This window comes from Rhamphochromis sp. 'chilingali' (assembly GCF_963969265.1).
Source record: "Rhamphochromis sp. 'chilingali' genome assembly, chromosome: 17".
In the NCBI taxonomy this organism is placed as follows: Eukaryota; Metazoa; Chordata; class Actinopteri; order Cichliformes; family Cichlidae; genus Rhamphochromis; species Rhamphochromis sp. 'chilingali'.
This window is the reverse complement of record NC_137944.1, coordinates 10,544,050-10,570,370: the sequence shown is the minus strand read 5'-3', so window position 1 is coordinate 10,570,370 and position 26,321 is coordinate 10,544,050. Positions and strand designations below refer to the sequence as shown.

The 26,321-nt window shown below is 42.8% G+C and overlaps 2 protein-coding genes across 3 annotated transcripts in view; both read left to right on the top strand.

Annotated features, from left to right (window-relative positions):
- The window catches only part of LOC308384120 (atrial natriuretic peptide receptor 1-like), a 35,083-nt gene extending 27,978 nt beyond the window's left edge, over positions 1–7,105 (top strand). Inside the window, exons 12-21 of one of the 2 annotated variants that reach the window (XM_080862477.1) lie at positions 804–875; positions 1,037–1,196; positions 1,282–1,437; positions 3,132–3,300; positions 3,649–3,795; positions 3,880–4,003; positions 4,355–4,423; positions 4,508–4,682; positions 4,797–4,895; positions 5,380–7,105. In XM_080862477.1, coding sequence (XP_080718603.1) covers positions 804–875; positions 1,037–1,196; positions 1,282–1,437; positions 3,132–3,300; positions 3,649–3,795; positions 3,880–4,003; positions 4,355–4,423; positions 4,508–4,682; positions 4,797–4,895; positions 5,380–5,525 — 1,317 coding nt within the window. In that variant the 3' untranslated portion in view covers positions 5,526–7,105. The remainder of the gene's footprint in view (positions 1–803; positions 876–1,036; positions 1,197–1,281; positions 1,438–3,131; positions 3,301–3,648; positions 3,796–3,879; positions 4,004–4,354; positions 4,424–4,507; positions 4,683–4,796; positions 4,896–5,379) is intronic. The other variant, XM_080862476.1, reaches the window with a different exon arrangement.
- A 2,372-nt stretch (positions 7,106–9,477) lies between these two features.
- On the top strand, positions 9,478–25,885 carry LOC308385242 (integrator complex subunit 3). The gene is made up of 28 exons (XM_080864057.1): positions 9,478–9,802; positions 10,371–10,454; positions 14,346–14,429; positions 14,506–14,619; positions 14,913–14,997; positions 15,086–15,152; positions 15,264–15,405; positions 15,492–15,719; positions 17,073–17,264; positions 17,350–17,437; positions 17,543–17,622; positions 17,761–17,852; positions 17,937–18,043; positions 18,165–18,284; positions 19,507–19,636; positions 19,725–19,779; positions 19,896–19,999; positions 20,089–20,253; positions 20,338–20,491; positions 22,497–22,565; positions 22,647–22,722; positions 22,810–22,923; positions 22,998–23,046; positions 23,148–23,315; positions 24,408–24,508; positions 24,591–24,663; positions 24,739–24,895; positions 24,971–25,885. The coding sequence occupies exons 1-28, from the start codon at positions 9,719–9,721 to the stop codon at positions 25,046–25,048; spliced, it is 3,060 nt and encodes a 1,019-aa protein (XP_080720183.1). The 5' UTR covers positions 9,478–9,718; the 3' UTR covers positions 25,049–25,885.
- The last annotated feature ends 436 nt before the right edge of the window (positions 25,886–26,321 follow it).

Sequence of the window (26,321 nt, the reverse complement as noted above, 5' to 3'; positions counted from 1 at the left end):
CTCGCAGAGCAGAAGTGTCCTCAGTGTCTGTCACTGAGGACCAGTGTTGGTCAAGTTACTTGAAAAGAGTAATCAGTAACTAATTACTGATTACTTCCCCAAAAAAGTAATCCAGTTACTTTACTGATTACTTATTTTCAAAAGTAATTAATTACTTAGTTACTTAGTTACTTTTTAAAAACACGATTTACAACCTGAATAGGTGATAAAGTGATAGATCTTTCAGCCCAATTCTACTTTTTCTGCATAATCCATCATACAAAATGTAATCAAATGGAAAAGTTTCTTTTTAAAACTTGTTTTATTAGTTTTAATCTTTTAACTTTATGCATCAAGCAAAAATTTAATTATATGCAACATTCTCTGACTGGAAGAAATTTGTTTAATATTTAAACCTATTTTCTGCACATTCCAGCACATAAAATAATTTTTTTGTGTGTGTTTACACTCACTCTTTCAAATAGATGCAAGTAAAGCAGAGCAGAAAATAAATAAAGTCAAAGACTCAGCGGTCCTGTTGCTCTATTTTCACCTGTAAAGCAGGAGTAGGGCAGGCGGAGGTTTACCCTGGTGCAGGTGTGCCGTGGTCAGTTGAAGAATCCGCGAGTTTCTCTGTGAGTTTCCCATTACGTCGTTGCGCACTCGGTGCTCGGTAATCTCATTACCGTTTTTGCAATAGTAATCCCTTACTTTACTCGTTACTTGAAAAAAGTAATCGGATTACAGTAACGCGTTACTGCCCATCTCTGCTGAGGACCTCACTTGGACTGAATGGCCAACATGCGTGTGTGTCTGTCCCTCAGGACCTGATGGAGAGTGACAGCATCACACTGGACTGGATGTTCAGATACTCTCTCATTAATGACATTGTCAAGGTAAAAACTTGTCTCTTTGGCTTGGGGGGTGGGGTTACAGAAAACACATGTAAATGAAAAAGTATGAACGAGGTCTCTGACATCAATGTTGGACTCATGTTTCGATTCTAGAGAGCTTCAGACTTTTCACCTGAATCAGCTGTCTGTCTGTTTGCCTCCAGGGAATGGCATTTCTCCACAACAGCGTCATCATCTCCCATGGTAACCTTAAATCGTCCAACTGTGTGGTGGACAGCCGCTTTGTCCTGAAAATCACTGACTATGGCCTGCAGAGTCTTAGGACCAGAAACTGCCCCGAGGACACACATGCTTACTATGCACGTATGTATTGAAGCTGACGCTCTACATTAAAGACTGTCTATGAGGATGTTGTTTTCACTGATATCAGTTATTGATCACTTGGCAGGGAAGCTGTGGACAGCTCCAGAGCTGGTGAGGATAGATTGTCCTCCGAACTGTGGGACACAAAAGGGGGATGTGTACAGTTTTGGAGTGATCCTGCAGGAAGTGGCTCTGCTCAGAGGAGTTTTCTACCTCGACTCACACTCTCTCTCCCCTAAAGGTGAATGTGTGTTTCTCAGGGTTAAATTAATTCAGTTCAACCTTATTTATACAGCAGTCACCTCAAGGTGCTTTATATTGTAAGATAAAGACCCTACAATAATAGGTCAATAGATTAATGTGTGTCTGACCTGAGTCGCTGCTGTAGGACAAATAAACGAGACTTGACATTCACACCAATTGTCCGCATGCTGAGCTTCTAATATATAAGGGAGAAGGTGATAGACAAAGCTCCATTTTTAGATGCTTGGCAGCTTTCTTTTGTAGCGATGTCACAGCACCAAAAACCGTTTTACAGCATCTTCCACTTTAATTTGAGGCATGAATCGAGCAGCAACCTCATAATAGCATCAGCTTCAGGCACCACAGCCAGTTTCTTTACTCACATGGATATTTCTGCTCGAGTTCAACTACAATCCTAATGGAGTTATCATCTCTAAATTGGTGCCATCGGCAATGACCTCTCTCAAGTCCCAAACCAATTAGCAGTTTTTTCACTGTAAGAACAACTGAAGGACAGAAGAGTTGTGTTATTTCACTTCAACGTGTGGAAACAAAAATTAAAGTTTTTGTCTGGAGTCAGGTGGTCATAATCATTTTAACTGCTATATTCCCTCCTGTTGCTGCTAATGAAATACACTTCTGATCCCCCCCCCGTTTTTCAGCTTCACCTGAGCTCTGTTCTGACAGCTGAACTTCTAAAAACATCAGTTTCTTACTTGTGTTCACTTTTGGAGTGGCTGTAGAGCAGGTCATCTGCTAATTGGAACATTGGTGATTTGATCCCTAACTGCTTGATCTGCGTGACAACTTGCCCTTGAGCAAGATACAACCCCCCGAGTTGCTCTGTGATGTTTTTATCGGAGTGTGAATGTTTGAAAGCAGGTGGGAATAGGGTATATTGTATAAAGTGCTTTGCATACTCAAGTATAAGAACCAGTCTAATTAGCAGACAGACCATTTCTTTGTTTTGATACTTCAGCACTTCCAGGTGAACACTGCTTGTGCACTCAGGCCTACCTATCTCACAATGGTAAATTATCACTCCAAAATGTCCTGGATCCACATTAGGATTGACTCCAAAAGTTCATCCTGTTTCATGGAAATCCATCCAGGACTTTCTGAGCACCCTGAACCAGCCTCGTGAGGATGAAAGAGATCTGAGCCTGTGTTTGGAGCTTCTGTAGATTTGTTTATCAGCTGATTTCTTTCAGACTTACTTCAATGACATGAGGTTTGTGTATGGTGATGGATGGATGTCCCCCTCACATTTGACAGCCACAGCTGTCAAATGTAATAATTTTACATCTTCAAGTTCAAAGATAATCGACCATTGTGGGGGTAGAGTTCACGTAGCTACTCTGCACTCTGTTGGCACATGGTATTGAAGAAGATAACAGTGGAGGAATTATATCCTTAAACTTAGTTACAACCCTTTTAGAAAGACATCTGCTGTAATTAAATGTATTCCCAATAATACATCCAATAATGTATTAATGCTGTGTAATCCATTATTGTAAATGTATATGTTAAGAAATGATCAGACAAAGGAGGATTCACAGGATTGAGTCTTCTAGAATTAGAGCATCAGCGTTTTTAAGTGTTTGTGTTTCTACTTACCTCTTACTGCTGAACGTGTGTGCTTTTGCAACCAATGCCCCCCCCCCCCCCCCCCCCCCTCCCTCCCTCCAACAGAGATTGTGCAGGCAGTGATTCATGGTGGCACCCCACCCCTCCGCCCCTCCCTCTGCTTCCACAGTCACAGTGAGGAGCTCGGTGTCCTGATGCAGCGCTGCTGGAGTGAAGAGCCGAGCGAGCGTCCCGACTTCAACACCATCAAGATCCTGCTCAGGAAGCAGCACAGGTGAGGGAGAGGCGACGGACCCACATTTATTCTGAGACAGGTTTTTATGATGCTCTGATTAATGCTGAAGCAGGAGACATGCAAAACATCTCAGAGTATGCTCTCAGCTGTACAAAGCTTTTATTCAGCTCTCTGTTTGGACACTAAACAGAGCTGGCAGAGAGCGTCCCCGGTAACTCTGTAAAATCAGCCAGTAAAGAAATATTGAAATATAAATATTCATGTTGTTCTTTCACTAAAATAGAGGCTGAGAAATGAGAGAAATATGTAGAAAAACGGTCACTCACAAAACAGAAAGCCAAACACCTGTCACCCTGTCTGTCTCTGTCCAATCATGTGTCTCTTCAGAGGATATGGCTCTAACATCCTGGACAATCTGCTCTCCCGGATGGAGCAGTATGCTAATAACCTGGAGGAGCTGGTGGAGGAGCGAACGCAGGCCTATCATGAGGAAAAGAGGAAGGCGGAGGCCCTGCTGTACCAGATACTCCCACAGTAACTATACTTCAGTACTACTGCCCTGAATACTACACTAAATACTGGATACTGCAGTACTATAACATCCTATTTATGTGTCAGTTCTGTAGCAGAGCAGTTAAAACGAGGAGAGACAGTTCAGGCTGAAGCGTTTGACTCTGTCACCATCTACTTCAGCGACATCGTTGGCTTCACCACTCTGTCTGCAGAGAGCACGCCACTGCAGGTTGTTAACCCGGAGGAAGCTACAGGGAAACCATCCACATGAGGGTTCTCCAACTCAGGTCCTGGAGAGAGGTACTGTCCTGCAGCTTTTAGATGCATCCTTGTTCCAACACACCTAAATCAAATGAGTGGCTTGTGACCAGGCCTTTGCCAAAATTGATGGCATGCTGAAGAAGCTGCAGGACAGTAGCTCGTGAGGACTGGAGTTGGAGACGCCTGATCTATACATTCAGATCACAACGTGCAAACATAAGGCTGCCATCTGCTGGTTTGAGCTATTATTGCAGTACATTTCTGATTGTTTTGGTGTGAAATCTCACTCACCTTCTGTGTCTGCGTTTTCCTCCTGCAGGTTGTGACGTTATTAAACGACTTGTACACCTGTTTTGATGCCATTATAGACAACTTTGATGTATACAAGGTACAATTTGCTAAACTGAGCTAATCTAAGCTACATCCCACCTGTGAGTCAGATCAGTTTACCGTGTACATCTTCACCTTTCAGGTAGAAACAATCGGTGATGCCTACATGGTGGTCTCAGGACTACCTGCCAGGAACGGTAAACTTCACGGTCGAGAGGTCGCCCGCATGTCCCTCGCCCTGCTGGAAGCTGTCAAGAGCTTCCAGATCCGACACCGACCCAATCAGCAGCTACGGCTCCGCATTGGCATCCATAGCGGTACTACATACACTGCAGCCAGAAATACTACAATACACGGCATTACTATCACTACTATCATTACACTACAGTAAAAGAACAGTGCAGACTTAGTGTTGGTGTGTGTGTCACCAGGTCCGGTATGTGCTGGCGTGGTTGGGTTGAAGATGCCGAGGTACTGTCTGTTCGGAGACACGGTCAATACAGCGTCACGCATGGAGTCAACTGGGGAGGGTAGGGCCTGCTTCCTGCTAAGTAATCACATGTCTGTGTCCACCAGGACAGGTCTAACTTGATTGGTTCTTTAGTCTAATCAACTCTGATGGCGAAAGACAAAAACATCATTTAGTGTATGTTCTAGGAATAAAGTGAATCTAAAAGATGGATGTAGCCACATACTGGTTTGTTGCACCTGCTGCCTATTTTATTTTTATAAAGCCAGAGGTGACTTTCAGCCTCCCCTCTTACAGTTGTTATGAAGGGAGAAATTATTTACACAGGCCAAACCAGTTTGTGTGTCAGGCTGTAAACGTGTTTATTTCTGCTAAAGTTTTAACATGGGTGTCTATGCTGACTGATTTGCTGTTGGAGCCTTTGGTGAACATTAGAGGAACTGCAGGTTTTGGGACCTTACATATTTGTCATGCTGTGGTTGTACTTGAGCACTTTATCCCCTGCTCGGCCAGGTGTGACGTAATGCGTTGTTGTGTCTTTGCAGCTCTGAAGATTCACGTGTCGGAGGCGACTCGTCAGGTTCTGCAGGAGTTCAGCTGTTTCCAGCTGCAGCTCAGAGGAGAGATTGAAGTGAAAGGGAAAGGACGCATGAGGACGTACTGGTTGGTGGGAGAGAACGCCACTAACTAAAAGATCAGGAGGACATCAAGAACCCGCCTCCTCATCTTCCCATCTAATTGGACAGAACATTGTTTAAGATGACAGATAAAAGACTAAGTGAACTTTCACCAAAGACTGTAGAGAAAAACAAAGATAGGCAAATGTTTTACTGTAAGATAAATTAATCACGAGGAAGAAAATGTGTAAATACAACAATAAACTGTGTTTGCTACCTGTGTGCCTTTATTGTCAATAAATCCATTGTCATATTTGCCACATCAGGTGATTTTTTTTGCATGTTTTAAGTTCATAGAATAGTCTTTTATTGTCATTGCACATGTACAATGAAATTATGGGTTCTCCACACCAACTGTGCCAGATTAAATATAAATAGTAGACAGCAGGAATAAATAACAAACAGGAGAAATATATATTATCGAGAGGGATATATACAAAACAAAACAAAGGCACACATTAGAGGATCGAGTGCTTGGACAGAGTGCAAAGGACTTGGTCTGAGAATAGAGTCCATGTGTGAGTGGCCTGAATGATGAGGGTTACTCAGGTTGCAAAATCCCTAAAAATGTGTGATTTATTTCAGTTTTTCAGGATTTAATTGTACCGTGTCAAAACTTTATGTTCACTGTGATTTCAGCACAAAAATATTTCTCAGTACTACAGCTTCTAGGTTTGCTGCCATTGCCAGTGGTTATGAATGGTCACTCGTGTGAAATATAACAAGCCATAAGGGTGAATTGTAACTTTAAGCTGCTGTTGTGAAAGATGGTGTTTTGCTCGATACTTGGTAGAAGGACTGGTTTTTAATATAGCCCTTTTCTACTCAAATTGAGCACTCAAAGTTCTTTATACTACATCTCACACACATACATGCAAGCACTTTTTTTCTTTCTGTATTTACAGAATTCATGATTTTATCAATTACAGCATGTAGTCCACATCCTGAAGCAGCAAAGCAGTCCCAGACCATCACACCACCATATGTTAAAGTTACTATGATGCTAGTTTGATGTCAGATGTGACAGATTGTTGAATCATGAACTCTGACCTTAACAAGACAACTGAAGACTGCAGTTCTTTAGGTGTTGTTAGGGGTTCTTCTGTGACCTCTTGGATGAGTTGTCAATCCACTCTTGGAGTAAATTTGGTAAGCCAGGCACTCCTGTGAAGGTTTCCACTGTTCCAAGCTGGATAATGGCTCTCACCGTTTTTCACTCGAGTTATAAAGCCTTAGATATGGCTCTGTAAACCTTTCCAGATTCATAGATGTCAGTGACTTTGTTTCTCAGCTGTTTGTGGCATGTGCCTGATTGTGGCATGATGACTTGTTTTTTGAGATCTTTTAGCCTTTCACTTTGTCAGACAGTGAAATATTTTTTCCCTTTCTAAATGAAATCATCAGTTATTAACTTTATTTTGTATTTACTTAGGTTATCTTTGTCTAATATAATAATGTGTTTAATGATCTAAACATATAAGTGTGATAAATATGCAAGACAATAAATAAATGCAGGAGTTGGCAAACACATACGGATCCACCCACCACTGTGCATCACTAGAGGTAAAATGAGAAACCTACCAATTAAACAGAGATTTCTAAAAGAGAGCCTCAGGTTTCAATGTCTTCATTAGTTCCTCAACATGACTTTTAAAGGAAAGCAGCTACTCAGATTGTCAACGGAAAATTGTATTTAGTAGTCAGTATAATTTACAACTGTTTACAACTTGCATAGTTCCCATTTCTGTATAACTGTATATCTCAGATTTCTGTAAAGTTTTTTTTATCTCATATTCTGTATAGTTTTTCATATTTATATCCTGTTCATAGCCTGTACATAGCTTGTACTCACTACAGCCTGTACATACCTATAGTTATAGAATATTCACAACATACTTCATACCGTGTACATTATAACATACCATAATAGACCCATTTCTGTAATATACTTACATATCTATATTATTGCTAATACATATTGTAATATATCTATATCACTAAAGCACTTCTGGATGGCTGCAAACTGCATTTCGTTGCCCTGTACCTGTGCATGTGCAATGACAATAAAGTTGAATTCTATTCTATTCTATTCTATTCTATTCTATTCTATTCTATTCTATTCTAATCTTTTAATGATATAAGTTTGCATATGGTAGAATACTGCATGTAATCATTTGTGTTTAGAAGTATATAATTGGTGGCATATTGAAAGAATGTCTCATCCTAGGAGGTCTGTAACATTCCAGGGTGTTCTGGCGTTCACCCCCACATCCTAGGAGTATGGGAGAGGTCGTACCTTGTCTTATTGTTTTACGGTAGGATTAACGTAGCTATATCTGTCTTAGTCTAAGTGCCTTTTGGTTTGATGAACTGCTGGACTTCGAGGCCAGCAGGTTTCGGGAAGTCATTTATGGGGTCACACTCTGACACCACACACACACACACACACACACACACACACACACACACACACACACACACACACACACACACACACACACACACAAGCACCCACTGAAGTATAAATAAAGACCGGGGCAGTTTCTCAGCGCGAGTCTCAGTTCGGGAGGCTGCCCTTGCTAGCAAGAAGTTCTGTGTGTTTCTCTTCTCTGATTCCCTACTGAAGAAGTGTTTTAGAGTATACCTATTAACACAGATAGTTCTATCATTTTTCATGTCAGTAACATGTATTCAAGTCCACATCAATTAACATGAATTTGTCTATGAAAACAATACAGTCCACTTTAGACAATCCAGCAGTTTTTCTAAACCTAAAGTATTTTGAAATCGACCACTGTTGTAACAAATCAGTTTATACACTTTCTTCCTTCCTAGATGTTCTGGGATCAGCTGTAAGTGCTGTTATTACAAAATGGAAGCATTTAGGAACCACAGCAACTCAGCCATGAAGTGTCAGACCATGTAAAGTTACATAGTTGGTCACTGGGTGGTGAGGTTTAAGTGACCAAGTTTAAGTCACCAACACTCTGCCAACTCTGCAGTGCTCCAAATCTCCTCTGTTATTAACATCTGCTCAAAAACGGCACCAGGAGCTTCATGGCTAAGTAGACCCTGGAAGTGGAATGTGCAGGTGGTCCAGTTCTTTCTCCTAGAGTGTGCAGATTGATTTTTGTTTTTACTTTACTTTATATTGTCCTGTTTTGTCCATAATAAAACTAATAGATATGAGGAAATGGACGTCCGCACTGAGCCAGCAGTGCGGACGTCCGTTATGTTAGTTCCAAAATAGCCCACTGCAGAGTAGTCAAATGTGGTTAAAAATCTGGATTATTCTTCTTCCCACTGTTCTCTTTGCTGGTCTCCACAGTGAATCATCATCTCCATTTCCTCCTATACCACTATCCTCCTCAGTTGTACCAACAGACAACAATGCATGATAAATATGAACAAATTTTCTGTCTCTGACTTTTTGGACCAACAACAACTATTTCTATCTTTTCTCTGCCTGGTTCTAAAAGGTTTTGAGACATTTAGGAATTAATGTCATCCATGCAGCTCATTTGTTTGGCTGTCTTTTTGTCAGTGCCAATGTCTCCAAACCTTCCATCACAGGAGGTCTCACTACCATCTTTTAAACATTCCATTTCACATTCCTCTTTTTGAGTTTATGTTGTTACTGGTTTTTACTTGTTAGATGTTGACATTTGGGATGAAGAAAACCAGTTTTTTTTAATTACTATTTTGTACATACTTCAAAAGTATCTCAAAAGGTGGTATAACAGCAGTCTAAGTGCAGTAAGCAGACAAGTACTGCGTACTTTACAGTTCTTCAATATTTGCTCTACAACACTATAAACACGCTGAAGCCCTTTCCATGCTGTTGGCCTTCAGTATAGGCGATCGAGGATTGGCTCCAGGTTCTCGCTCCTGTTATTGGTCCACGCTCACTTCAGTCTGTGGTGTAAGTGAAATGATTGGTCGGCGGCGTGTGCGGTCCCGCCTCTTCCCCCTGCTGGCTCAGTGCGGACGTCCGTTATGTTACAGTGTCGGACAGAGTGGGACTCACGGTCCGAACTGACCCCGAAAAAGTTCTGAAAACACACATTAAAGGTCCGAAGCGGCTCACCGCAAGGCACCGACCCTAAATCCTCCGTTATACTGACACAGACACCCATCACGCCCCCCAGCACAGGTAGTCCCAGTCCGTCTCAACTCCGCGGGGCCCGGCGAGGCGCAGTGGGAGCAGATGGAGCCTGCACCGGCGAAAGCGAAGCCGCAGGGCCGGCTCCTGGTATCCACCCCACTGGACGCCAAAGACGAGCTGGAGGAGGTAGGTTGACGCTGTTTAGCTGATCTCAAGGCAGACTAAACCCGGACTAAACCAGGACAGAGCGGGCTTATGGGCAGACAGCGCAGCCTTGGTATAAAGACTCCGCGGTACCATTTTATTAGACGGTTAGCACGGCTAGCAGCAGGCTCATAGCGTTAGCTCAGCAGAAGGGTACGTTGCGGGACTCGGAACTGCTACCGGAGGTGTGGAATTTGTGTCTCTGCTGTCGTGGTCGTTCACGGTGTGAGGGACTGCGGACCGAACCGCGGGGCTCATTAAAACCAAATCAGTTAGCTTAGCATGCTAACTCTACGTAAACATACGAACATAAGAAAAGTGACATGCGCAGTGTCTCACTTGTCAGACGCTAACTGTGAGTGCTGTTTGATAAAGTTCAGTTTTTCTGTGGGGCGCCGTCAGCTGATCGACTAGTTGATGCTATTTTTTTTAATCTTTACTATTTTCTGTTTGTGTTTCTCGTATTTGCATTGATTCTTGTTGTGCTTGTGTTGTCGGTGTGTTTAGTGTTTGTTGTCTTGTTTACACTGATTGCTGTGTTTGCTTGCAGAGATTGGAGCGCTGTGTTGGAATCGTCCAGGCACTGACCAATGGACTGTCAGAGAGGGAGGCCAATGACGCACTCACGGCCAACGTAAGAAACATCAGTACTACTACTGCTGATACTACTAATGACTTCCACCCATGTGAAGAAACGGAGTAGCATTTGGAGCTAACATAAACACATTTTGTGCATTCAGCCTTCCTGGGGCACAGTCTGAGCTGCAGGAGCTTTACATGCAGGCTGCATTTGGCGGGTTTGTAAGGTACAACTCAGCAGCAACTCATTTATAAACTTACTTTCCAGGAAAGAATCTAAATCACGCTTTAAAGCCAAATAAACGAGAGCTAAATAAAAGAATCAGTGAAAACATGGCACATCCACCTCATTTTTAACTCAGACTCTGAACATAACCTGATCTCCAGCAGGTGATGTGTTGAGCATCAGTTACCATGGTGATTTAGTCCTTCATGACACAGAAAACTCTGACTTTAGCCTCACAGCTCACTAATGCCTTTATCTTCACAATTCGTAGCACACCTCTCAGTACTATTACATTTAATACTCACACATAGTACTGCAATCACCAAATTAAACGACTATGCTTGTATTTAGGCATGATGTGCTTGTAGGCGAAACCTAACAATACTGCAGTATCTGAAAACCCAGAGTTTGTACTAAAGAACGACTGAAGACTCTTATTAGGGTTATGTGCAGGATATGTAATCTGTGGATTAGTTTGTTATGATGTGCCGCTGATGTGGGCTGTGATCCGAAAATATGACGTCTACAGATTGCATGTCAACAACTGGCCAGTCAGTGGTGTCAATCAGTGAGTCAAGAGTAGGGATGGGTACCGGTATCCGGTGCCATAATGGCACCGGTTCTGACATAAACGGTAGTAACCAGACCGAAAAGCAGCGCACATTTCGGTGCTTTTTTTCCCTGAGATGTCATACACTTTGGATTCTAGCCAATCATTTTACCTTTGCAAGGATAGTAGGCGGGCCCAGGTAGGTACGTTCTTTTAGAGCAGAGCTACAGATTAAAAATGCCCAAGGCGAAGTGGTCAAAAGTCTGGCTGTGCTTCACATCAAAAGATGCAAACTCAGCAGCCTGCAACAAGTGCTTTAAGGTGATACTGTGCAAAGGAGGTAACACCTCGAATTTGATGAAACACCTGGCGACGCATAGCGTTTTTTAAAAGCCGAGAAATGCACCGTATTTGATAGCTTGCTGCAAGACCTCACACCGAGCGCATCTACTGCGTGTGTGGTGCCTGTTATCGACCCGGAGTTATCAACATCCCCCAAGAACCCAAAGAGGAGAGTCCTGGCCCCTAGCCCTGCCAATGTAGCATAAATGATGATGAATGATGATGGCAACAGCAGCCGTTCTTCTCTGCACCTTGAGTAGGCTAACCACGTTATTAAATTAATGCATGTAAGGTAAACTAGCAAACACCGTTGTAGTTACCGGCACCGGCACTGTTTCAAAAGTACCGGGTTGGCACCGGTATCAGATAAAACTTAAACGATACCCATTTAAGTTTTGGGTGGCTGTAGCTCAGGTGGCAGAGCAGGTCAGCCACTAATCAGAAGGTCGGTGGTTCGATCCCAGGCTCCCTCCTGGCTGCCAAATATCCTTGGGCAAGATACTAACCCCATGTTTGCCTACTGGTGGAGGTCAGAGGGCCCGGTGGCGCCAGTGTCCGGCAGCCTTGCCTCTGTCAGTGCGCCCCAGGACAGCTGTGGCTACAATGTAGCTTGCCATTGCCAGTGTGTGAATGGGTGGATGACTGAATGTAGTGTGAAGCGCTTTGGGGTCCTTAGGGACTAGAAAAGCGCTATACAAATGCAGGCCTTTTACCATTTTTACCATCCCTCGTCAAGAGAGAGATTTCTCAATAATCGAAAGTGTCATTTTTGAAACTGATTCATGGCTTGTTTTTCGAGTTTTCTTTGGCTCATCATCATATCGTATCAAATTTAAAATATTGTTGCTCACCTTTTAAAATTATAAATAATTTAGCCCCTAGCTATCTTGTCGATCTCCTTAGTCCATATGTCCCTGGGCGAGCCCTCAGGTCTTCAGCCCACTTACTCTTGGTTCAGCCTAGATCTAGACTTAAATCTAGGGGTGACCGTGCTTTTGCCCTTGTTGCACCTAACCTGTGGAACAACCTTCCCATCGCTATCCGTGCGTCAGACTCCATTCTATCTTTTAAATCTCATTTAAAAACTCACTTATTTAACCTAGCTTTTCCATCTAGTTAGTGTCCCTATTTTACATTTGGCTCCATTTTTATCTATGTACTTTATCTTTTAGTTATCTGTTCTTAGTAAGTTTGTTCTTATATTCCCTTTTATTCCTGTATAATTAGTGCCTTCAACCTGCTGACATATGTGGTAATTTGTTAATGGTCTTTTATTTAATCATGTCTTAATTTCCCTATTTCTATTGTAAAGCACTTTGGTGTCCGCAGGTTTTTAAAATTTGCTATATAAATAAAGTTGTATTGTAAGTTGTAGCTCCTCTGTGAAGCTAAGTGTGATCAGTTCTGCAGCATCAGTGAGAATGTGAGGGAGTACAACGCTGCACACTCAACCCACATTATCCTGCTGCTTCTATCAGCAGTCCACAAAGATTGTGTGGATGCTTCAGATCAACTGTTCCTCTCCTTCTTCAAACTTTTCTCTTCCATTGTTTTGGTACAGGTTCATCTTGGTTTCATTTTTTTTTTCCAGAACTGTGCTGGCTGTGTTTGATGCTATCTGGCAAAGTCTAATCAGATGACCACCAGTGGTTTACACCTTCTTGGTTTTCAACAAGGTGCAAACCTTGTTTCCTGTTATTAAAGTGTTTCTTGATTGTCTCTTGAATGTGATGCTTGATGATGCTCCTGCCTTCTTAACACTATTCCTGACTTAGTTAGATGGTGGTTTTTCTGAACTGTGGAAATAATTCTGTCACCATGCTCTTTAATGTATCTGTGGTCTTGGTTTGTTGTTGCTGCTTGGTGCATTCAGTCTTTTCAAGAATGAACCAGATTGTTGGATACGTCTAAAGATTTAGCTCTCTCTGATAGGGCTGTTCGATATAACGATATATATCGGATGACTATATAAAAACGTCTATCGTTTCATTTTACGCTATCGTTTGTTTCGTGGTGTCGCAAAATAAACTGTTTACGGCAATATTTACGGCTGTGTAATAAATACTCACAAAGAAAACGGCGGCTGTTACAACTTATGTCTGAAAATGTATCGTTTCATGCATCGGTTAAAACACTCGACTCCAGGTACATGACGCGCAGCTGGAAACACTTCACGCAAGTCGAGCTGCCCGAGATTCACAGAATTTACAGAAAATGTTACATTTTTGTGATTTATATCGTTATCGGACGATAGATGTCTTAATATCAGGATATGAGATTTTGGTCATATCGCACAGCCCTACTCTCTGACTGGTTCATTTGGGTATTTCAGCCTAACAATGACCTCCTTCACTTACACTGACATCTCTTTGACCCTCATATAGAAAATTTCAGTGACTATAAAATACAAATACAATCCTTGGAATCGACTCCAGATCTATATTAACTTAATGAAATAACAAAAGAACAGGTCTCTCCATGAAATTGAAAATAGGGAACTGTGAATAAAAAATTCCTGGAATTCCTTATTGCAATATTTTTATTATACTCCTTTAACTAAAGCAGAGAGTTTGATTTGAAATTCAGTGTGGTAGTGTGCAGAGACTAAACTACAAAAATGTGTCCTTGTCCAAATACTTCTGGATGTCAGAGCTGGAAACATCTAATCTCTAGTCTCTCTAATGTGCTCCAATTCTGAATCACTTCATTCAGTCTACTCTGTGTTTAACAGCTGGAACCAGACACCTTCCTGATTTTCTGAGACCTGAAAATGAAAAGACTATATTTTTGTAATTTGTGTCTAACTTCCTGTTTTACCTGTTCTGTAGGCATGTAAAGGTCAGCAACAGCATGAGGAGGTGTGTTTGGGTCTCTTCACACTGGTCCTCACAGAGCCGGCTCAGGCCCAGAGGGTGAGTTTCTGCAGCATTGTGGGTAATGTCTGATGCGACTCTGACATTACAATAACATCACTATGTGTGGTGATAGTGTTACAGAGACCTGGCACTGGTCAACAGAGATGGGATGAACGTTGTCCTGGTTAAAATCAACCAGATCTTGATGGAGAAGTTCCTGAAACTGCAAGACGTCCCCCGAACACAGGTAAACCAATACAGGTGGAGACACACACACACACACACACACACACACACACACACACACACACACACACACACACACACACACACACACACAAAGATAACTGCACACAGTTATATACAAGTGTTTTGGGTAGCAGGGACCCGTGTTTACCATTGTGAAGGAACAGAGGCAGACCAGGTTAGGTCCTGAGAGGACAGGACAGCAGCGTCCCTCCTCAGGTCCTGGTCTTAAATGTGGGATCTCACCTGAACCTGACTGTGGTGGTTACTAATGAAGTGCTGGTGTGTGTGCAGCTAGTGTGGCTGGTCAGAGAGCTGGTGAAGAGTGGCGTGATGGGAGCTGATGGCGTCATCATGACACTGCTGAAACAGATTGCAGGTGAGACACTTGGATTTTTACCTGAGCTGAAACCACGAATCCTGTCACCACTCGCTCTGACTGTAATGTCACTGTTCTCTCTGCACAGGCGGAGACATCTCCACCAAAAACCTGTGGCTGGCTGAGAGTGTCCTGGATATCCTGCTCGAGCAGAAGTATGATTCACTGTTTTTTTCAGACTGTAGTATCAGCTGCTTTTTTCTGTCTCTGTTAGAGCCCAGAGTGGGTTTTTATAGTGCAGCAGCTGATTATTTGTGTCTCTCCAGAGAGTGGGTATTGAAGAGTGGGATGCTCATAGCGATGTCAGTCTACACTTACCTTCGCCTGATTGTGGACCACGGAGCTCCGAACTTGCTGCCTCTGCGCCAGAAAGAAGTGGACTTCTGCATCAGCATGCTGAGGGAGAAGGTAATAAGGAGAGGAAGGAAGTATGGTGTGGTCTGTTATGTATTTAACGCCTTCTCTTTACACTGATGACCTCTCTCTGTCTGTAGTTCATGGATTGTCTAATCATCGGCAGAGATCTGGTTCGTCTGCTGCAAAATGTTGCTCGGATCCCAGAGATGGAGCTGCTGTGGAGAGACCTGCTGCACAATCCTCAAGTCCTGAGCCCTCAGTTCACGGGTGTCCTCCAACTACTGACGGCTCGGACCTCCAGGAAGTTTCTGGCCTGTCGACTCACACCAGACATGGAGACCAAACTACTGTTCATGACCTCCAGGGTAAAGCCTCTTTTACCTCATAAATGTAATGATCTTTAAGAAGAGGGTACCACTCTGTATTTAATTATGTTAGAGTGGTTCTCCACATAACTAATTTCCAGAAGTTGATTCTGTTCATCTGCTTCTTCACTCATTCTCAAGTCTCACCTGACTGCAGGATTCCCCAACCTTATAAGTAGTACATAATGACTGAAACTATCACCACCAGATCTTTTAGTACCACAATATGGAATTCAAAATCTGAAAAGCTCAGTCTCGTTTTGGCTTTAAACTGGACAAGCACTGATCAGGTGACCTCAGAGGTGTAATAGTTATGTAATGATGTAGTAGTTCACAGACACAAGAGAGCTCTTAAGGAGACAGACCTTGGCTAAATTCTGGGTTCTGGAACCGCATGTCATCTGGATGTCATCTGCGTAACAATGCTTTAAGATGCCTTCAAAATCATTCAGATGTGTCCCTGTGTAAGCATATACAGGAAAAGCAACATGGGCCCTAAGATCAAACTTTGGGACACATCACAAGGTAAAGTGGGAAAATAAACTCCTGTGAGAGAGACAGAAAGAGAACAAGCCCAGAACTGACTCAGAGATGTCCACCCACAATTGCAGGCTGTCACTCAGGATACCACAATCTACTGTGTCAAAGGCAGCTGAAAGATCCAACAGTGTTAGCCCCTTGCTGTGAGTGGGACCTGAACACATGCCGAGTTAAGTTAAGAGTCCATTACAGTCCGTTTAGCTGCAGGTTTATCTGTAGCATCTGTTTCTGTCAGAGACAAGAAAACCAAGTTTCTGGTCTGATTAGGATCATTTAAGATGAGATGGACCATGCATTTATCAGTGCTGTCCTGCGAGGAGCTGGAGGATCGTTTCACCTCCAGCACGGTGGCTGTCAGCACCTGACAGAGACAGCAGGTCCTGCAAAAGCATCCAGGGAGGAAAACATGTAGTATCCTGATGAATCAGGGAACACCATGCTGATCAAATAGCACTGGCAATTGCAACAAATCATCATCACCAATATCGCCTGGACTCCAGCCTTTTTCCCCCTTCCTTCTTCTGCGTTCACAGGAGGTCAGCTAAAGGGTATATATAGGGCCCTGAGAGAGTGGCTCACCAGGTTACACAAAAGAAGAGCTGTGATATTTCTTAAAAGCTCAGATGTGTAGTAGAGCCTGACAGTCATACTCACCAGTGCAAAAGCCTCCAACAAAACAAATACAGCAGGTAAACAGGTCAGACAAAGGTGCCATTCGCACTCTCACCTCAACCACGTTATTAAATGCTGTGATTTGGGTGTTTCTCCACCTGTGACTCAGTTGATTTTGACTCTTTCTCCATCTCTGCTCAGGTGCGTTTTGGGCAGCAGAAACGGTACCAGGACTGGTTTCAGAGACAGTACCTGTCCACAGCAGAGAGCCAATCACTACGCTGTGATCTGATTCGCTACATCTGCGGGGTAGTACATCCATCCAATGAGGTCCTGAGCTCTGATATCCTGCCACGCTGGGCTATTATTGGCTGGCTGCTAACCACTTGCACGGTAAGGGGATCTGGTTTCAGGCTGTCAATCTGCAGGAATTGTTATAGGTCAATAACTAATAATCAATTGATTTGTGTGACTGCAGTCAAACGTGGCGGCCTCCAATGCTAAGCTGGCTCTCTTTTATGATTGGCTGTTCTTCAACCCTGAGAAGGACAGCATCATGAACATAGGTAACACAATTTAGGCTACACCAGAGTGGTGTTGGTCAGAGATAATGTCATCATGTTATTAGGTAGACAGGTAAAACAGCACTCACCTGTGATGATGTGTTTCAGAGCCAGCCATTCTGGTGATGCATCACTCCATGAAACCTCATCCTGCCATCACTGCAACGCTGTTGGACTTCATGTGCAGGGTAACACACACACACACACACACACACACACACACACACACACACACACACACACACACACACACACACACACACACACACTTTACCAGGTTTTAATTTCTCTCCTCTTATTGTTGGTCTGCTTTCTCCCCTCTTCAGATCATCCCTCATTTTTTCCCTCCTTTGGAGTCTCAGGTCCGTCAGGGTGTCTTCAACTCGCTAAACTTCATTATGGAAAAGAGGGTCCTGGCGTAAGAAGCATCAATATTTATTGATCATTGACCACTCTATCACAGGGATCATTTTTGATTATTGGTTATTGATCTCTCTTTCAGTCACCTCGCTCCACTGTTTGATAACCCAAAGCTGGACCGAGAGCTCCGGTCAATGCTCAGAGAAAGATTCCCCGAGTTCTGCAGCCCACCATCACCTCCTACTGAAGGTAACACACACACACACACACACACACACACACACACACACACACACACACACACACAGGTGAGTAGACACAAACATTAACCTCTTCCCTCTCTTTCACTTTATTTTTTTCAATTATGCAGTGAAGATGGAGGAGTCTGTTTCCATGGAGATGGACAATCATGTGTTGGACAAGGAGGAGAGTTGCTACGACAACACAGAAGCAACTTTCAGTGACGATGAGGAGGAAGTCAACAACAAAGGTAACACCTGGAGAAACAACTTCAGATGACTTGATTGCATGCGCTGTTACAGTTCCACGCTCTCGCTGGTAGCTCCCTGCGTTCAGGGAGAAATCCTTCTCATGCGAGTAAATTTACTTTTGACAGTTTGTAGGCGGAGCTCAAATGAGGACGGGGTCCTAATGGGATTGGTCACTTTGTTGTTCAGGTTATTGCGTTAAACTGAGTTACACTGGCAATGACAGAAATGCTGTTTTAAACTGTGTTTGTTTACAATTTGAAAAATAACATTTGCTGAATTAATTATTAAGTTATTGTTTGTTGTGCAGCAGAAATACTGACAACTGTCACTGGATTACTTTAATGTTGAAGACATATTTTAAACCAGAGGATTCTAAGGCAAGTCCTGAAGGCTCTCCACTGCTGTCCCATTAATCTGTTGTACAGTATTGCATACCTTCTATGATTTAAGTAATTTAAAAAACTCATAACGAGAATCAGGAAAGTAAATGTGGATCCAAATCTGGTAATTATAACTTTGGCCAAAATACAGACATTGAAAACTGCCAACAAGAAGTTGCTCAGTCTACAGCGAATGTGTAACTGCACATACATGTTTGGATGGGAGTGTTTCAAAACGTGCCCTAGAATTCTGATGAAGATGTTTGTCACTATTAAAGTGAAGCAATAAGAGAAATGCAACACAAACAAGAGACTGTCAGCAGTTTCCATCAATGTTTGCACCATGCAAAACCCTCAGTGTCTAAGATGTATGTAAAACTGAGAGGCGGTTTGCAGTGAAGGGGTGATTGGGACTACCATTGCAGCCCCACCTAACTACACTAAGTCATGAAATAGAGATGATGGGGTTTAAATTTAACCGTTATATTTTTCTATGCAAATAAGTCAAAATGACTGAACAAAACTGAATGAATTTATTTTAAAGTGGAGTAAACAAAATAATACAAGTTGGACCAATGAAACAAGTTTAATTGAAATAAATTGTATCCTGGAATAAAACAGTTTAAAATGGTTTAGAAACTACTTTAAACCAGAATAACCTGTTTTATCCTGGATTTAACTGGTGTGGTATTCCAGTTTGGGGAAGAAATATGAGCTGTGAGTTTATAAATATAAATTCAATTTCCAATTCATAATTTGGAAGTTTTACTATAAATTTCTAACAATTCACCCCAAACAGGAAGTAGAGTATTTGACCACCTGTCCTCCCATCACTGTTCAGGAAAAAAGAGGGAGTTCAGATTTCATCCAATCAAAGAGGCTGTGATTGAGGAGCCTGCTGATATCACACCCTGGCTTGACCAATTAGATGACACAATGAAGGAGAAGGTGCAGCAGATTCAGAAGACCAGGTGAAAGTCCAGTCTTTTTTCAGGTCCTCAGGTTAGATGTTACATCAAGGTCATTTCCTGTTAACTGACAGCAACACTTCCTCTGCAGTGACACAGAGACTCAGTGTGAGGTGATGCAGGAGATTGTGGATCTCATCCTGGAGGTGAGCTATCTTGTTGAGTTAAATGAGTAATTCGTGGCTTATCAGAAAAGAGTGCGGCCAGCTGCAGGGCTTCAGTGTTAAGAGATGTTGGTACAATGTTGTGTTCTGTCCTACAGGAGGACTTTGACACAGAGCAGATGTCAGCTCTGGCTTCCTGTTTGGCCGAACTGTTCAAAGATCATTTCAGAGGAGAAGTCTTGCCGGAGGAGATCACGGAGGAGTAAGATCAGACTGACTCTGTCCCCTTCTCTCTCTCCTTATTGACTCATGTCTGGCTCTCTCTGATGACCCGTCTATATTTCTCTGTAGGTCCCTGGAGGAGTCGGTTTGTAAACCCGTTTGTCTGATCTTCAGGAACCTTGTCACCATGCAAGAGGACAACAGCGGTTTCTCAGTTCTGCTAGACATGCTTGCTGAACTTTACCAGAAGCAGCCAAAGATCGGTTATCACCTGCTGTACTACCTGAAGGCTAGGTGAGCAGGTGTGACAAAAAAGCTGCTGTCACAGATGTTGATAGGAGAAACGTGGTTAAACTCCATGTCTGTGTCTGTCAACAGTAAAGCAGCAAATGGGAAGATGATGTTGTACGAGTCATTTGCTCAGGCGACGGCACTTGGTGACCTCCACACTTGTCTGATGATGGACATGAAGGCTTGTCAGGAGGACGACGTCCGGCTACTCTGCTACCTCACACCCTCAATTTACTCTGAGGTAGGCTTACCCAAGTCTTACATGCACCACAAAAAGTCTCTAAAAAAGAGACCAGCCAGAAAATCTTCACACAGTAGAAGTACTGATTTAAGAGCATCCTTCCAGGAACTTATTTTTTCCCTTCATGTCCTTTAAAACGCTCCTGAAACTTCCATCCTTCTTTTCCAATGAGCTGCTGTCATTGGGGACCAGAGATGGGCAGTAACGCGTTACTGTAATCTGATTACTTTTTTCAAGTAACGAGTAAAGTAAGGGATTACTATTGCAAAAACAGTAATTAGATTACCGTTACTTTCCCGTAGGAACGCTGCGTTACTGCGTTACTAAAACCGTGATTTTTTGCAAGAATGTCTCATGACAGTGACGTAAGCAAGCACGACATTCGTGACAACAGCTGTGTGCAGATCAACAGTGGATCACATATCGATTGTGGGAGAGAGTATGAGCGTGCAGCGTTTAAAGCGTGGAAGTACTGACCTTACTTTGAGTTTGATTCCATAAAAAGTGACAAAAACATTAGCGTCCATCGTGCGTGGGAAGAAAACTTCTTTTTACAGCGAAAAAAACCCCTAAACTTCCAAGCAAGCACCGAGTGCGCAACGACGTAATGGGAAACTCACAGAGAAACTCGCGGATCCTTCAACTGACCGCGGCACACCTGCACCAGGGTAAACCTCCGCCTGCTTTACAGGTGAAAATAGAGCAACAGGACCGCTAGTCTTTGACTTTATTTATTTTCTGCTGTGTTTTACTTGCATCTATTTGAAAGACTGAGTGTAAACACAAAAAATATTTTATTTTATGTGCTGGAATGTGCAGAAAATAGGTTTAAATGTTAAACTAATTCAAGTCAGAGAATGTTGCATATAATTAAATTTTTGCTTGATGCATAAAGTTAAAAGATTAAAACTAATAAAACAAGTTTTAAAAAGAAACTTTTCCATTTGATTACATTTTGTATGATGGATTATGCAGAAAAAGTAGAATTGGGCTGAAAGATCTATCACTTTATCACCTATTCAGGTTGTAAATCGTGTTTTTAAAAAGTAACTAAGTAATTAATTACTTTTGAAAATAAGTAATCAGTAAAGTAACTGGATTACTTTTTTGGGGAAGTAATCAGTAATTAGTTACTGATTACTTTTTTCAAGTAACTTGACCAACACTGTTGGGGACACACTGTATGATTTAATGTTTGACTGTACTGAAACAGAGGAGTGCGGTAGTAGTGACCCAGCATAAGACAAACACAAGTACAAGAGTAGCCTAACCAGTAAAAGTACAACATAACAGCTTAACAATAATTAAACTAACTAAACTCTTAAACATCATCAAACTGGAACATCATGTCTTGGGTCACTCGTTCTCAGACATGCCCGGGCTTGTCTCGGGACAAGGGAACATAAAAGTATGGCATCGCTATAGAAATGGTATCACAATATGACATTTTTATGTGACGTGAAAATGTAGTACTTTTTTTTTTTTTTTTTTTTGCCTGTCCCGTTTGGCTCTTTTGCCATCAGAATTATTGTCTAAAGGCGAAGAAAGATGCCCAACGGATTTACTTTACCAAATAAACCATCCCAGCCTTGCCGTAATGGTCTATTTGATTCACCTTTTATTGTTTATTTTATTTTTTTATTTTCACTTGTTAGATACGGGACAGACTTGAATGAGGAAAAGAAAAGGGAGAAAGAAAGAGGGGGGGAAAAAACAGCGGAGAAGAGGGACGGGGATAAAGGGCAAAAAACAAAAACCAACAAAATAAGCAGACAAAAAATACATATATCAATCACCTGGATCACCTGTTGAGAGCAATAGAATAAACAACATCATGATGATCGATGGGAATATAACAGTAAATACTAAATGTTAAACATTATTGTGCAGCACGTAAGATCGACAGCGCACAGTGTGCTTTGAGGTAGGAGCCAAAAAGGGTGTAGTTTGTGTGTGTGAGCACTGAAAATGTAGTACTCTGATGAAGGTCCCTGCTCTTGTTCAGTTTCCAGATGAGACGCTGCGGAGTGGCGAGCTTCTCAACATGATCGTCGCCGTTATCGACTCCACACAGGTAATAAACCTGATCGGTGCGTCCCCGCTGCTCTGGCTGGGAAACCATGTCTCATCTGTGTGTGTTTGTGTGTGTGTGCAGTTACAGGAGCTGATGTGTCACGTGATGATGGGGAACCTGGTGATGTTCCGGAAAGATTCTGTGCTCAACATCCTCAGTGAGAAACTCGGATTAAAAGTTTGACTCTTCAGTTTTTCGGGCCATGGTCCATCTTCATTTGCTTGTTTATCCTCGATCTCCACAGTTCAGTCACTCGAGTGGGAGACCTTCGAGCAATATAGCACCTGGCAGCTGTTTCTGGCCCACAGCATTCCCCTGGAAACCATCATCCCCATCTTGCAGCACCTCAAATACAAAGGTGAATAAATCCTCAATAGACAGGGACACAAAGCAAAGGAAAGATTGTAACCCTCCTTTCTGTTTATGGTTCAGAGCACCCTGAGGCCTTGTCCTGCCTGCTGCTGCAGCTTCGCAGAGAAAAGTATGACACATAGCAGACACCCCATTTCACATGTGTTTCTGTTCCGCATTTGAGCTGTGTTTCTGTGTCCCTGTTAACATCCCTTCATGTTTTTGTGACAGGCCCAGCGAAGAGATGGTGAAAATGGTCCTGAGTCGTCCCTGTCACCCAGAAGACCAGTTCGCCACTAGCATCCTGAGACACTGGGCTACCAAATACGACGACACACTGGCAGAAAACATAAAGGCCCAGCTGATCAAGAACAACAACCAACCCCGCAAGAGACAGAGGTAAGCACAGAGAGTTAACCACAAAAAGTGACTAACGTAGAAGGAGACTGAGTTGAGGGAAAAACTCTAAAAAGACAGGTAAGAAAAGAAAAACAGATGAGGGCACAAATAGATGAAAGAGAAAAAAGACAGAAGAGGTTAGGATAACGTAAAAACAGAAATTACAATAAAAAGGACAATTTGAAGGCGATGACATAAGGACGTAAAAAAAAAACAGGTGAGGACTGTGAGTTCTGCCTGGGGCTCTCCCCTCTTTGCATCTGTACTTCTTGGGGCTCTCCTCAGCTGTGTCCCATATCAGGGGCTTCACACTTGCAGGACTCGGCCCATGCAGAGTGGGTTCTTCAAAGACCACAAGGCCACAAGTAAGTGGCTATATGATACAAAAACACAACATCCTTATAAAATATGATGTAACGCTGTAGATCAGGGGTGTCCAATTCCAGGCCTCGAAGGCCGGTGTCCTGCAGGTTTCAGATGTGTCCTTGATCCAACACAGCTGATTTAAATGGCTGAATTACCTCCTCAACATGTCTTGAAGTTCTCCAGAGGCCTGGTAATGAACTGATCATTTGATTCAGGTGTGTTGACCCAGGGTGATATCTAAAACCTGCAGGACACCGGGCCTTGAGCCCTGTAGTTGGACAAACCAGCTGTTGATGAACTTACCCCAAAATATATAAAACGTTTTCAGACAAAGGAAATCAAATGTGCGGTAAGTCGCAGGATTAAAACACAAATTAAAATAAAAAATGTACATACTTTATATCTGTAAGCAATTGGAACCTGAGCTGCATTAAGTCAGTGGTTCCCAAACTGTTTTTGCTAGGCCCCCCTTTGAAAAATGTTCTTGTTGGTTTTTCTTCCCTTTTCATACCGCGCACCTCCCCCCCCACTTGTTTTCAAATTCAGGTAAAAGGAGAACACATTTGTTGAAACCTTTGAAATGGGGCAGCCTTGTACGCCTTCAGATGCAGCCTTTAAAGGATGTAGCTCCTGAACTGGGACATGCCCCTCCTCTGTTCATCTGTACTTCTCAGGTTCATTTCTTTGTCTGTAGTGTCAGTTCTGTTAACGTTATTCTGTCTTCAGTCTGCGCAGTTCGAGCAGTAAACTGGCTCAGCTGACCCTGGAACAGATCTTGGAGCACATGGACAACCTCAGACTGAGTCTGAGCAACACCAAGAACAACTGTCAGTACCCTCACACACAGTTCTCGATTGTCAACCAATTACTGATGACCTGAATGTGCTAATGTCTGTATGTCTCTGTCAGTCTTCACTCAGACTCCGATACTTCAGGCTCTGCAGCACGTCCAAGCAAGCTGTGATGAGGCCCACAAGATGAGGTACATTTACTCCCACAGACACACACAAACGATTACATCACAACACTGCTGTTTACGTCTCATCTTCCCTGTCAGGTTCAGCGATCTGTTCGCCCTGGCGGAGGAATACGAGGACTCTCAGACGAAGCCGCCAAAGTCGCGCCGTAAAGCTCCAGCCTCGTCACCTCGTTCCAGGAAGGGAGTCGCTCCACCCACCAACAATGAGGAAGAAAGTGCATCCAGCAGCGGCTCTGTATGTACCCCCTCTATACACGTTCAAGTCTTGTTTTGGTTCAGGTCTGTTTCTGATCTTGTTATGTTGTTGCAGGAGGAGGAGGACTCAAAGCCCAAAGCTCCAAAGAGGAAACGGAAAGGATCATCAGCTGTTGGCTCTGACAGTGACTGAAGGAACCTCCAAACAAGATCACATGCCAGCTGCTCCATGTACTGGGAGAGACCATGTCTCTTCCTGATGACATGCACTGACTGCTGCTGGGAGGTGGAGCTCTGAGATGCTGCCAACTTTAACTCCATGTGATGAACTGACTTTTAATGTGCTGTTTCCATGGAGACCAGCAGTCGAAGGTCACTGTGTGTGGCTGATCTCCCACAATGCACTGGGGGAAGGAGGAACTCAGACTGATTTTAACAGCAGACATGATGATGATGATTTTTGTTCCTTTTTTGGGGGGATGGGTTGTACTTTTTTTTTGGAAAATCCTCACTTCTTGCTGTTTTTAGCGCCTCCTTCCTGTTTGGCTCCCTGCAGTAAAAGCTCCGTCATGTCAATGAGTTCTTTGTATAAAAACTGATGGTTGGTTTCAGACTCAGCTGTCTGTTATTGGGAGTTTGATGGGGGTGGAGAGGGTGGAGGGGAATGGGGTGTGCCGCAAAGGTCCTTTTAACACCTTTTCGTGGCGTTCATCAGATGCAGGAGGGTAAAAAACAGAACAGACGAAGCAGCTCAGAAGTGAACTGACTTAAAGCTGGGTAATAAAACGGTGAGAGCACGGAGCAGCCAGTGAGGAGCAGTGATGTCATTGCATTTCTGTTATAGCTGGACTGAGCCAATAGCAGGACAGTTTCAGAATTAACCCATGTGTTGTCCTTGGGACATTTTTGTCCTCTGCAGAAATCTTTTGCTATCAAAAATGTGTTTTTTATTCATCAAATGGTCTGAAAATAACAGTTATTCAGTACTATGCTATGTATGATTGGAATAAGTTTTAAGTAATTTGTTTTATTTATGGGGTTTTTATTGTCCTCGGGGATGAAAATGTGCCCAAAGTACAAAGTGTTGCAAAGAGCCGTATTTTCACACCATACTGCTTTCAAACATCTTTGATCTTGAATCACTGATGTGTGGGGTCAATGGTCTTGCTTAAAGGTCATAACAACCACAACAACAACAACAGGCAGCCCAATGAGGAGGCAGGTGCTCTACATTCAATTCAATTGTATTTTTACAGCGCCAAATCACAACAACAGATGCATCAAGGTGCTTCATATTGTAAGGTAGACCCTACAATAATACATACACAAAGTATGCTCACAAGCCTCCATTGCACTGGAGGCTTGTGAGCATACTTTTTTTTTTTTTTTTACCATGTTGAGGAAAGGAATGACCAGTAGAGCAAAGCATATATTGTCCTCTAGTATAATGAGAAGGACGAATCAAC

What these genes read in the sequence shown, in the direction of transcription:
- LOC308385242 (XM_080864057.1), top strand. Translation starts at nt 9,719, where the DNA reads ATGGAGCCTGCACCGGCGAAAGCGAAGCCGCAGGGCCGGCTCCTGGTA. An exon ending in CTGTACTACCTGAAGGCTAG is followed by an intron (nt 20,254 to 20,337) that starts GTGAGCAGGTGT and finishes GTCTGTCAACAG; the next exon opens with TAAAGCAGCAAATGGGAAGA. An exon ending in CACCCTCAATTTACTCTGAG is followed by an intron (nt 20,492 to 22,496) that starts GTAGGCTTACCC and finishes GCTCTTGTTCAG; the next exon opens with TTTCCAGATGAGACGCTGCG.